Here is a 13280-nt window from a genome sequence, read left to right on the forward strand (position 1 = left end):
TGGTGTATAATTTGTATCAAACCTAATACCAAAATACAAATGGATTGCAGCTTGCCAATCCATAAGGCTGCGTTCTCACGTACGGCGGTGAGCAGCGTTAACCGTGCTGGAACCACGCAGATCACCGTAAGGATTGCCAGAAACTGATTGTTTTCTATGTATCCTGTTCACACTGTGTAGTGAGATAGGGGGCAGTGTTGCCAACCGTCAGTATTTTTACTGGCAGCTAGTAAAAAATGGTCACTTTACTCCTGCTAGTAAAAAATATGGCTGTGACACTCAGCTCGGAACTGCGCATGCGCAGTTCTGGTCCGGAGGTGGCCGGAAACGTCCGAGTGCCTGCTACAGTGTGTCTAGTCAGTGCCGGTGATCTGACATGCTGGTTCCAGCTATCGTGGAAGTTCCAGCGCATGCGCGAACTGATGCGCTGAGATGGTTCCAGCCATCGGGAAAGTTCCTTCAAGCACTGCGCAGGTGCAAACTTGCTGACGGAAATCCCCGAACGGCGGCCGGCATCCAGGGCGACGTGGATAGTGAGGTAAGTGGCCAGTCGGCCTCACGTCCTCGCTGCGCTCGGACGGCTCGCTTCGCTCGCTCGGCCTCCTGGCTCTTTTTTTAACATCCTCCAATCCACGGGGATGTTAAAGAATGAGCCTGGATGCCGGGCGAGGTTCGGGGATTTCCGTCGGGAAATTTGCGCCTGCGCAGTCAGTGGAGGAACTTCCCCCATAGGGGAACATTCAGGACAAGTCACCGGCAGGGCTGGTAGATGTGGTGCATGAGAGTTTCGTGTGAAGCTATGGCACAAGGGAGCCAAGTGGAGCAGCCGCAGACTCATGTGCGCGTCTGAGGGATGGGAGCAAGGCAAGCCAGGAGCAGGACTGTCAGTGCTGTTTGGAGTGGAGGGACCACCTGGTGTGGAGAGAGACTACCACTGTGACTCAGGAGGGGACGTGTTGTGTCGGTGAGGTGTCATCTTCATCCACTGTGCTGCTGCACACTGCTATCAGGGTCACTGTGAGAGCCAATTTCATGTGTGTGTTCAAATCTCTTGACTTCCTGAGTCCTGTCCCTGAGCTACTTACTATACTTATGATAAAAAAGAAATATGTTTCTAATTGTAGCCTAAATTCTTACATTTGTAGTTAAAGTGACACTAAAGGTTCGCAGATTATTTTTTTTAAATAACAAACATGTCTTGCTTACCTCCACTGTGCAGCTCGTTTTGCAGAGAGTAGCCCTGAACATCATCTTCTGGGGTCCCTCGGCGGCTGTCTTGGCTCCTCCCCGCCTCAGATAACCCCCCTCTGGGAATCGCTCTCCCAAGAGGGTAACCTTGCGGGCATGCTCCCGATTCCTGTTGTCGGCATCCATTGCCCCAGAGTACAGGACTTATCCCCGGCGCCCACATCATTGGATTTGATTGACAGCAGCGTGAGCCAAAGGCTGCTCTGCTATCAATCTATCCAATGAAGAGCCTAGAAGACTGGGCAAAGAAAGAGCGCGTTTGCATAGGATGCATTAAGGTGAAAAAACATGAACCTTTGCAACCCCTTTTAAAACTAATTTTGCAACTGCCAGTAAATTTTGGGTGTTGTGTCAGTAAATTTCAATCTGGTAGGTTGGCAACACTGATAGGCGGCACGCTGTTCATGTGCCACAATACTAGTGATTATAAATCTATCAATCTATAATAATTGGCATACATCTTGAAATATATAGTCAATCTGCTGCATAAAACATGAGTGAACAGTGAAAATGTTCCTTATTAATGACAATACAGTCCCAAACATTGGAGTTCATAAAAAATTACAGTGACAAACTTGCAGCTTCACTGCCCGGTTCCCTACTGTGCATTTGCGAGTATCGTGGCGCGCCGTCACTGGTCCCCACTCTCTCCTGGGAACAGTGTTTCCTAGAAGATGGGGGGGGGGGGTGACGTGAAGAGACGGGACCCTGAAGTGGTGCAAATGCCTGTTTTATACAGGTATCTGCACCCCCCTCCCCCTGAAAGGTGCCTAATGTGACACCGGAGGGGGGGAGGGTTCCAAAAAGCGGAGGTTCACTTTTTTTTTTTGAACCTCCGCTTTAAAGTAACGCAGTGCCACACATCAAAAAATGGCCTGGTCATGAAGGGGGGGGATGTACATTTTGACTGCTCAGGTCAGATCTGTTGTACTAACAATTTGCTGTTAGTACAGTTATCTTCTTTTCTGTTGTGTTCTAACAGGGGGACGGTCCCCCCTCCACCAGAAAACTCTGGTCAGCGCTCTCAGCAATTGGCCGATCAGGAGCCAGTTGGAAGACCTTTTCTGGTCTTCGATAGCAGCCGGCTTCTGTCAGACTGGCTGCAATACATGTCGGCCTGTTTCTTTTGAACTGGCCGATGCCACCCGACATTCGGCCAGTGTGTACAGGGCTTTAGTCTTTGGCTGTGGTGTGGTATACTTGCCTAGACCTCTTTTGGGACAAACCAATGATCTATCTACAATGCTGTTTTCCTCAATGAACTTGGTGAGTATAAAATATGCTATGTTTTACACATATGAAAACTGATAAAACACTTTTTCAATAGTATATTTAACAGACCAAAAGGAAGCAAATAAGAGAAGTTCATTGTTGGGCCTTATTGTACATACCTATCAATTCATATACTTGAAACCTTTGCTGTCGGCTAGTAGTTACAACTATAAATATATAAGATAATTATTGAATTCACCACAATTAAATATATTTCTCTTTGTTCAGATTATGTAGATAAACCATCTGAAAAAACGTTAAAACTGGTTCTTAAAGTTGGAGGTAGTGAAGTGACTGAATTGTCAGGATCTGGACATGATTCTAGTTATTATGAAGATCGGTCAGATTATGAACAGCGAGAGCGACACAAAGAAAAAAAGAAAAAGAAGAAAAAGAAGGCAGAGAAAGAGAAAGAAAAGCATGTGGATGAAGAAGAAAGAAGACGAAGGAAGGTATGTCACCTGTAGTATAAACAGAAGATCCTTGATTATAAATATTTTAAAGCGTTTGTTAACCCCCCAAAAAAACTGATCATGTTCTCTCAAAGCGTGTTATAGAGCACAGTGCTTGTGCCCTTTCATTTGGCCCCCTGTAGCACCTGAAATACCTGTCTGATCCTGCCTGGCTATGCTCTCCTCTCGGCACACTGACCACGGTGTATCAGGGCTGCTGAGCCCTGACACCATGGTCAGAGTACATGCCTCCGTCATCTGCAGCCCTTCTATCTGTCTCCTGTGTCATCCTCCCCTCTCTGTCTGCTGGTACCAGTACCTTGCTACATACCTGGTGATCCTGTCAATTCCTCTTGCTTGCTTGATCTGTACTCTAGTCGATTCTTTGAAGGGCAAGTGAGACATTGTTTTTTTTTTTTTGGACGTTTTGAAGTTTAGTGTAAAAAATTGGGTTACACCCAAGCACTTAAATTTTTTTTAAAATTCGGAGCCCACTCCCACATAAATGCATGAACAAATGTAAATGCACATATTTGGGGCACCTGCACACAAAAATGTCAACTGCACTAAACATGTTGCACATCTCCACGCAAGCAGGATCAATCATTCTAGACCCATTATTCACAGGTAACTCTAAACTGATAATCTGCAAGGGCTTTGAGGCTGCATTCACACTTGTGCGGTGCAAATTTCAGCTCTGTTATCTCTGCAAAGAGATAAGAGAGCTGTTCAGCAGATCATCTCCGTTGTAGCTGCGAATTTGGAGACCTGGGAGAGGGGAGGGGGGAAGTGTATTGAGGAGAATGGGAGAAATCCTGATGAGAAGTTAACACATCTGCGAATCAGATGCGTGCCCAAAGAAGATAATGGGCCTGAATTCGCACCTGAAACGCACCGCAATGCCTAGAAAAAGCGCACGTTTTTTGGGCAGTGCGAATGCATCGCACATATGTGAACCAGCCTCATTAAAATCAATGTATTTTATAATGTTATGCAAATTGGATGTGGTTTAAGCCGCACTCAGTTTGCATAGGTCTGAAAGCAGCCTTAAAGCGTCGCCTATGGAAAATATAGGGTACTGAAGTTTGTCGCAGTTTCACTGGTGAACACAATTTTAACCCCTTCATGCGGCCTCATTGAAGTGGGCTTTTTTTGCATGGGGACCGCATATATCAGGGTTTGACAAATTTGCTTGGAATCTAGGAGCCAAAAAACGCACCCCGTCCCGCCAAGCTTGCGCGCAGAAGCGAGCGCATACGTGAGTAGCGCCCGCATATGTAAATGGTATTCAAACCACACATGTGAGGTATAACCACGATTGGTAGAGCGAACGCAATAATTCTAGCCCTAGACTTCCTCTGTAACTCAAAACATGCAACCTGTAGAATTTTTTAAACGTCGCCGAGATTTTAAATGGTAAAAGTTTGTCGCCATTCCACGAGCAGACGCAATTTGGAAGCGTGACATGTTGGGTATCAATTTACTTGGCGTAACATTATCTTTCACAATATAAAAAAAAATTGGGCTAACTTTACTGTTGTCTTATTTTTTTTTTTTTTTCAAAAAAGTGCGCTTGTAAGACCGCTGCGCAAATACGGTGTGACAGAAAGTATTGCAACGACCGCCATTTTATTCTCTAGGGTGTTAGAATAAAAAATGTATATAATGTTTGGGGGTTTTAATTGGAGGGAAGGAGATGGCAGCGAAAAACACATTAGAACTGCTGTTTTGCTACTTGTAATGTAATGTAACCTGTAATGCCAACGGCCACCACAAGATGGCACCAGATCACAGAAGGAAGCTGAGGCCAGCAGAAGGCCACAAAGCCGTGGCCTCAATTACGGGCCGGTCCGCTCCGTCCGGTAATTGAGGCCACGGCCTTCTGCAGGCCTCGGCTTCCTTCTGTGAAGGCCGCAAAGCCGCGGCCTCAATTACCGGCAGGCGCGGGCCCGCCGCGATCGCGCCGCCCGGTAATTGAGGCCGTGGCTTTGCGGCATTCTGCAGGCTTAAGCTTCACCAGGTCACAATTTCTTGTCGCAATTGCGACTGGGCGCCCGGATTTTGTCGAGGCCTGGCATATATGCATGTCTCCCTTTGTGCTAGGCATGTTCCCAACATCACATTTTTCGGGGCCCCCCGTACTGACGATTGGGACCCGGATCTCTCGATTCCAGTATATTTTGGGCAGGATTTAGTGCTCTCTCTCCCCCCCCCCCCCTCTCTCTTTTTCTGCGGCCTGCCAGGTTTGCGTGCTCGGATAAGGGTCTGGTATGGATTTTTGGGGGGAACCCCACACAATTTTTTTTTTTTTTTTTTTTTTTTTTTATCATTTTGGTGCTGGGTTCCCCTTAATATTCATACCAGACCTGAAGGGCCTGGTAATGGAATGGAGGGGAACCCCTGCCGTTTTTTTTCAATGACTTTGATCTGTATTGCCGAGACCCGACAGTTCATGAATAGCCGCAAGTAGTTTTAAATTACTTTTTTTTCCCCCTTTTAGAAATTACATTTTGTGCAGGAACAGTTCTAAACATGGGAAACATGCGCTACTTTACAGGCATACTATAGACACCCCCATGTACGCAATTTAACCACTTGAGAACTGCGCTATAGACGAAAGACGTCCACAGCGCGGCTCTCAACTGCTGGGTGGACGTCCTGCTGTTTACATTCCCCCCCGCGCGCCGCTCTGTGTGTAAAAAGAGAGCTCCACATCCTGTCAGGGAGAGAGGAGACCGATGCTGTGTCCCTTGTACATAGGGACACAGATCAGTCCCCTCCCCCCACAGTAAAAATCACTCCCAGGGAATACATTTAACCCCTTCCCTGCCAGTCACATTTATACAGTAATCCGTGCATATTTATAGCACTGTTCGCTGTATAAATGTGAATGGTTCCAAAATAGTGTCAAGTGTCCGATATGTCCGCTGCAATATCGCAGGCCTGATCAAAATATATTTTTTTATAAATCTATCCCGTATTTTGTAGGCGCTATAACTTTTGCGCAAACCAATCAATATACGCTTATTGCGATTTTTTTTTTTTACAAATATGTAGAAGAATACGTATCGGCCTAAACTGAGAAAAAAAAGTTACAAAAAAAAAAATTGGGATATTATTATAACAAACAGTAAAACAAATTGTGTGTTTTTTTTTTTTTGTTTATAGCGCAACAAATAAAAACCGCAGAGTTGATCAAATACCACCAAAAGAAAGCTCTATTTGTGGGGGAAAAAAATTATAAAAATATAATTTGGGTACAGTGTTGTATGACCGCACAATTGTCATTCAAATTGCGTCAGCGCTGAAAGCTGAAAATTGGTCTGGGCAGGAAGGGGGTTTAGGTGCCCAGTAAGGAAGTGGTTAAAGGAATATTTCACTTTTATTGTTTCATTTTAAGCATTATTAAAATTACTGCTCCCAAAAAAACATCAGTTTTAAAACTTTATTTTTTGCATTGATACATGTCCCCTGGGGCAGGACCCAGGTCCCCAAACACTTTTTATGACAATAACTTTCATATTAACCTATAAAATTAGCACTTTGACTTCTCCCATAGACTTTTAACGGGTGTTCCACGGTTTTTCGAATTTGCCGCGAACACTCCGAATTGTTCGCTGTTTGCCAAACGGGCAAACAACCAATGTTCGAGTCGAACTCATGTTTGACTCAAACATAAAGCTCATCCCTACTGCCTAGGAACAAATAGAGATAACGTTTTTTGACACTTCCTATCACTTCTCCTGTTTCTTGTGTCTAACAGAAAAGTACTGAAGTCATAACACAGATAACATCTGCCATTTTCAGAAAGAGGTCTTTAACAACCCTGGATTATGTCAGATTTTTGCATCTTAAACAATTGTTTTGTATAGAAATTTGGCATTTTATATTGTAGGTCTGTAATTCTTAGTAATAACACACTAACAAATACAAGAGTCTAGTAGACATCCCGGGTATGATAAAGTTTGAAACACAAAATCATAAATGTTCTAATTATTATATTAATTTCCCCACTATTTACTATCGCTCAATTCTGCAAGTGTTCTTATTTACTATCGCTGTTTTCTAGCTGTTTTTAAACCACTTTTGACGTAAAGGGACACTTTTTGGTTGCCATGGACAATCTCAAGTTTCCAGGCAGAAAAAACAATATAAATAATATAAAACTGCATGCAGGGCACTGGACAAAACACTTGGGACAAAAAGGAGGTAAAATAATTTCATACAGTAATGTAATCTATAAGATTACAGTGTACTGTATGCATTTTGAATTTTGTAATTTTTGAATTTGCCGCTGGGCTCTGCCCCCCATTTGTTGCAGGGAATGGAGCCTGGCACACAGAGGCATCGAGTGGAGGTCACGGCGGAGAGACATTGCAGGATTCTGGGGACAAGGTGCACCAGGATCCTGCAATGTAGCTCTTGGTTACCGCTAATGGTACTGAAATTTAACCCCAAGCCACACTCGGGAATACCGACAGGGAGGTTACAGTGGTTGTAAAGGCAGTTTTTTATTTATTTATTTATTTTTCAGTACACACTGCCTGCACACTACCACAAAGCAGCGACACCAAAGACTATGTATTTTTTGCCTTGTTTTGTACTGGGACTACGCTGGTATAGTCTCCCAACGCAATCCCACTGCACCTGGTGTACATGGACCTTTTGACACTGGGGCGGGCGTTGGCGTTAAAGCGCCGCTATTTTTAAGGACGATTTACCGTAGTTTTTGCAGTGCTTTTCGGCCACTAGCGGGGCGCTTTTAACCACTGCTAACGGGCCGAGGAGGGTTTAAAAAAGCTGGCACTGCCCATTGATTTCAATGGGCAGGGAGCTGTAAGAGCAGTGTATACACACCACACCTGCAGTGCCTCAAAGATGCTGCGTGCAGGATTTTTTTTTTTGTGTCCTACCAACAAACCGCTTCAGTGTGAAAGCACTTGGGCTTTCACACTGGAGTGAGAGGACAGGCGCTTTACAGGCGCTAGCTATAGTGCCTCAGTGTGAAGGTAGCCGAAGTGCAAACAAGCCCTTTACTGGAGTTCTTCTAAATAAAAAACATTAGTAATTTTTGTAAAGCATTAATATACAATTTGCCCTAGTTGACTTTTTTTTGTAAACTTTGGCATGTAATCTGATGATGATGATATTTGTTTTATAGGAAGAGAAAAAGCGAAAACGAGAAAAGGAACAGTGTGACTCTGATGGTGAAACCGAGTTTTTTGAGCCAATGAAAAAAGTGGAGGTTGAAACTGCAACAGACCGTCCTGTTAGAGCTTGTAGAACACATCCAGGTGAAACCGTTATTGTGGCATTTGTATTGGTTTTCTTTTCTAATGTGGGGCATTTTATTTAATTGTTGCTTTTGGCTTTGCAGCAGAAAATGAAAGCACACCGATACAACAACTTCTGGAATACTTCCTCCGTCAACTGCAACGGTAAGATTAGAATGATGCTTAGGGCTTGTTTACATCTCAATCTGTGCTTTCATTGTGTTTCTGCATCCACATTTGTGTGCGTGTTTTCAGTGCATTTACATGCATTTGCTCAGAATAAATATATATATATATATATATATATATATATATATATATATATATATATATATATATATATATATACATACATACATACATACATACATACATACATACATACATACATACATACATACGTTCATTTTATTTTGTGCACGTTTTATATTTATTTGTAGTTCATTCCATACTGCAGCATACTGTAATTTTTTTTTTTTTTGTAAACGTGCCGTGCATCACGAGGGTATTAACAGCGCTTCACTTTTTTGTAATTTTTGTTATGTTACAGCCTTATTCAAAATTGGATTAAATTCATTATTATCCTACAAACAATTCCCAATGATGACAACTAATGAAAATGTGAAAGAAGTTTGTTTTGAAATCTTTGCCAAATTTTATTAAAAATCACCTGTATATAAGTATTCACTGCCTCAATACTTTGTTGAAGCACCTTTGGCACCAATCACAGCTTCAAGTCTTTTTGAGTATGATGCTGCAAGCTCGGCACACCTATTTTTGGGCAGTTTCTCCTTTTTTTTTTTTTTTGCAACACCTCTCAAGCTCCGTCAGCTTTGATGGAGAGCGTTGCGCACAGCCATTTTCAGATCTCTCCAGAGATGTTCAATCGGGTTCAAGTCTGAGTTGTACTGTAGCCACTTCTTTTGTTATCTTGGCTGTCTGCTTAGGGTCCTTGTCCTGGTGGAAGATGAACCTTCACTTCAGTCTGAGGTCCAGAGTAGGTTTTCATCAAGGATGTCTCTGTACATTGCTGCATTCATCTTTCTCTCGATCCTGACTAGTCTCCGAGTTCCTGCCGCTCAAAAACATCCCCACAGCTGCTGCCACCACCATGCTTCACTGTAGGGAGGATATTGACCAGTGGATGTGCGATGCCTGGTTTCCCCCAGACATGGAGCTTGCTATTTAGACCAAAGAGTTCAATCTTTGTTTCATCAGACCAGAGAATGTTTCTCATTGTCAGTCCTTCAGGTGCCTTTTGGCAAACTCCAGACGGGCTGTTATGGGCCTTTTTACTGAGGAGTGCCTTCCGTCTGACCACTCTATGATACAGGCCTGATTGGTGGAGTGCTGCAGAGGTGGTTGTTCTTCTGGAAGGTTCTGTCGGCGTGAACATCAGGTTCTTGGTCACCTCTCTGTGTAAGGCCCCTTTACCCCCGATTGCTCAGTTTGGCTGGACGGCCTGCTCCAGAAAGAATCCTGGTGGTGCCAAACTTCTTTATTAATGATAGTGGCCACTGTGCTCATTGGGACCTTCAATGCTGCAGACATTTTTTCTGTACCCTTTCCCAGATCTGTGCCTCGATACAATCCTGTCTCGGAGGTCTACAGACAATTCCTTGGACTTCATGGCTTGGCTTGTTCTCCGACATGCACTGTTAACTGTGGGACCTTATATAGACAGGTGTGTGCCTTGTCAAATCGTGTCCAATCAACGGAATTTACCACAGGTGGACTCCAAGTTCTAGAAACATCTCAAGGATGGTCAGTGGAAACAGAATGCACCTGAGCTCAATTTTGAGTCATGCCAAAGGCTGTCAATACTTATGTACGTGTGATTATTTTTTATTTATAAATTTGCAAATATTTCAAACTTCTTTCAAGTTGTCATTATGGGGTATTGTTTGTAAAATTTTGAGGAAAATAATGAATTTAATCCATTTTGGGAAAAAAGGCTGTAACATAACACAATGTGGAAAAAGTGAAGCGGCTGTGAATACTTTCCGGGTGCACTGTAGATGAAAGCAATGCAGTGGTACCAGTAAACTAGGCTCATTGGAATACATCCATTCTTCTTGCCTGTGTGTTGCTACTGCGTTAATGCTGCTGGTGTAAATGAGCTTTTATAGCAGGGATATGCAATTAGCGGACCTCCAGCTGTTGCAAAACTACAACTCCCATCATACCTCTGCCTCTGGGTGTCATGCTTGTGGCTGTCAGAGTCTTGCTATGCCTCATGGGAATTGTAGTTCTGCAACAGCTGGAGGTCCGCTAATTGCATATCCCTGTTTTATAGTGTCCCATGGGAATTAAATGGCAATAGGAAAATGGCAATTATACAACGTCTTTGAGTCGCTTCTCTCTTCCGGACATACAGCAATGTAAATGCTGACTATAATGTAGCATTATACAGCAACACTGTATTCCATATCAGTGTACCAGCATATGTTGAAGTACACGAGCAAGCATCCAGGTGCAATAACATAGGTAATGGATCACTCCTGCTCAAGAATCTAGCTCTGATAAAGTAATCAGGCTCTGCCTTTTGAAGGGAAAATATTGCCATGGGGCAGAATGGAAAACTGGAAAAGAGCAGAATTTTTGACTGTTGTGAGAGAATAGTAAAAATTCACCTATGAAAGTATGGTGGTAGGGGGGCACTAAAGGGACCGTAAAAGGTAGAGAAGGCAAGCATGAGGAGACATACAGGAAAAAGGAGCCATGAACCAGAGTTAAGTACCAGTGGTACCAAGTAACATTACAGGGGATAGAAGGGGCAACGCAAAAGCAGTATTTTTTTTATTTTTTTTCCTTTTAACCAAGATTTTACATTTTTTAATAGTAGTTTGTTTATCCTTACAGTAAAGACCCCCATGGATTTTTTGCATTTCCAGTGACGGATCAGATTGCTCCAGGTTATTTTGTGATAATAAAGCATCCCATGGATTTTAGTACAATGAAGGACAAAATTTCTGCAAATGAGTACAAATCAATCACAGAATTTAAGGTATGTCGCATGTTATAGAGGTGTTCTAGTCTGTTTAATTTTCCTGTGATCTATTTTAAGTTAATCATATTCAAATGATACTTATCCTTGGGTAAGTGATCTTTTTATATATTTTTTTTTTTGTTTTTTTTTTCAAAATATTTGGCCACCTTTTTTAAATGCAAAATGAAAAAATTGCAAGTAAATAGAAGTTTAAAGGTGGCAAAATGTTTCTGAATGGCAATATTCACGGAAAATACTTGAATAAGGCCACTTCCACATGGGTTGGCTCTGCTAGGAGTCTGCTTGCTCAGCAGGGGGATCTGACCCCCCCCCCCCCCTTTCTCCCCTACTAAGCAGGCGGTTGGCTGGTCTGTGTCCTCTCTGCTGATGCAGAGCGGACAAAGAAACCGCCTGCTGTCCTTTATGGGTGGTCAGATTTAAAATGGACCGCTTGTCCGTTTTACACCCAATTGCCATCTGATCCCCATCTGTCTGTTTTTAGCAGACAGGATCGGCTATCGACAGGTGTAATCGGAGACTGGAGGGTCCAATCTGGTTCGCCTAAAAAATTGACCTGTTCAGTCAACCTGTGTGAAGGAGCCCCAATTTGTACATAGAAACCTTGTTTGTTGCATGTTTTATGTATAGCAATTCATTTATTACTCAAAGCATTAGAAAAGCATGTATTCTTTTTGCATCAATATATTTGTAACTGAATAACTGAAATATTAGTGATTTCATTTGGTGATTTTAAGGTGCTGTCTGCTTTACATCTGGTAGATTTTGTGCAATCCATTACCTCCATTTTAGGCTGGGTTCACACATGCCCCAGCTGTGGTTTGCAGTCCGGTGTCTGGTGCGTTTTTGTTCACTGGTTCAGGTGCAAATGTTTACTTGAATTTGCACCTAAACCGCACCCAAAATCGCACAGGACCCTTTTTCAAATGGGACTGCCAGTGCCCCGGGCATGTGAACAGACTCCATTGAAAGCCGGTCTGAGTCGCATGTAATGAAGATGTGAACCGAGCCTAAAGCCTTGTACACAAGTCTCAAATCGAAAGTGAAGAGGGTACTCGCTATCAGAAATGTTTTCTGACTATATCAGAAGTGACGTAATGTGTTGCATTGTTTTGTATGTGTTCTTTCATTTCTGAGCATGCCTAGTCTTGCTCTTCAGATTTTTTTGGGGGGCAGAAAACCATATTAATGAAAAGAAAATTTGGACACAAATGTTGGCGTCTGCACATCCAGTTTTTGTCTGATGAAAATTTGTAATCGGCTGTCAAAAGCAGCATACCAACGATCAGAAAATTGGCAGATCGTTCATCCGTGCGAAATTTAACTTCAGATTTCTTTATCGTACACCATGGGACACAGAGCCTTAATCGTTACATAGTGGATTGTATGGGTCACCAGATGTGATTGGACACTGGCACAACCAATGAGAGCAAGTTCCCCTCCCATACAGGAAGTACCTTTTTAGGTTTTTTTTCGCCAGTGTCTAAGAGGTTGGATGCGATTAGGATGTGCTAAAGGAAGCTCTGCCATAGAGGCCCCTGGGCCAAAAGAGCTATACTTCGGGTCCATCCAAGATGCTTAAGTTATTACGCCAAAACTGCATGGTATCCAGGCCTCGCGCAGGAGGTGTTGCCTGTAATCTCTCTCTTTGGAGGAATGGTCTATAGGGCTATAGGGTCCAGCACTTTCACTTTTTAAAAATGCTAAAAGTCCTGGCAGAGTCTTTTACAAGGCCCAGGGAAGAGGCATCCTTTAAGTAGGAACCCATATCCCTGAAGGTTGGCACACATGCCCGCGTGGTGGGTGAAGATTGATTTTGTCTGATTTTCAGCAATTCTGCGGCGGGGATAAGATAAGCAGGAAAAAAGTACTAAGCATATATCTTAAAGACTTTTTCCTTTTGAGTGGGTGTCTTCTCTATTATTGCCACTAGAGGGAGTAAAGAGTTGCATTTTACTTACCAAGCTCCAGTACAGTGTCGGTTCTTTACAGACAGCACACTCTCTGCTGCAGAGCTCTCTAATGGAT

The 13280-nt window shown here is 43.1% G+C and overlaps 1 protein-coding gene across 12 annotated transcripts in view; it reads left to right on the forward strand.

Moving 5' to 3' along the window:
• The window catches only part of BRD9 (bromodomain containing 9), a 54112-nt gene that overhangs the window by 331 nt on the left and 40501 nt on the right, over positions 1-13280 (forward strand). For 9 of the 12 annotated variants that reach the window (XM_040353366.1, XM_040353355.1, XM_040353357.1 and 6 more), the window contains exons 2-5: positions 2749-2972; positions 8134-8266; positions 8350-8410; positions 11108-11252. In XM_040353366.1, coding sequence (XP_040209300.1) covers positions 2749-2972; positions 8134-8266; positions 8350-8410; positions 11108-11252 — 563 coding nt within the window. The remainder of the gene's footprint in view (positions 1-2748; positions 2973-8133; positions 8267-8349; positions 8411-11107; positions 11253-13280) is intronic. The other 3 variants (XM_040353356.1, XM_040353367.1, XM_040353362.1) reach the window with 1 other exon arrangement.

The sequence above is a fragment of the Rana temporaria genome, chromosome 5 (assembly GCF_905171775.1).
Source record: "Rana temporaria chromosome 5, aRanTem1.1, whole genome shotgun sequence".
Taxonomy (NCBI): domain Eukaryota; kingdom Metazoa; phylum Chordata; class Amphibia; order Anura; family Ranidae; genus Rana; species Rana temporaria.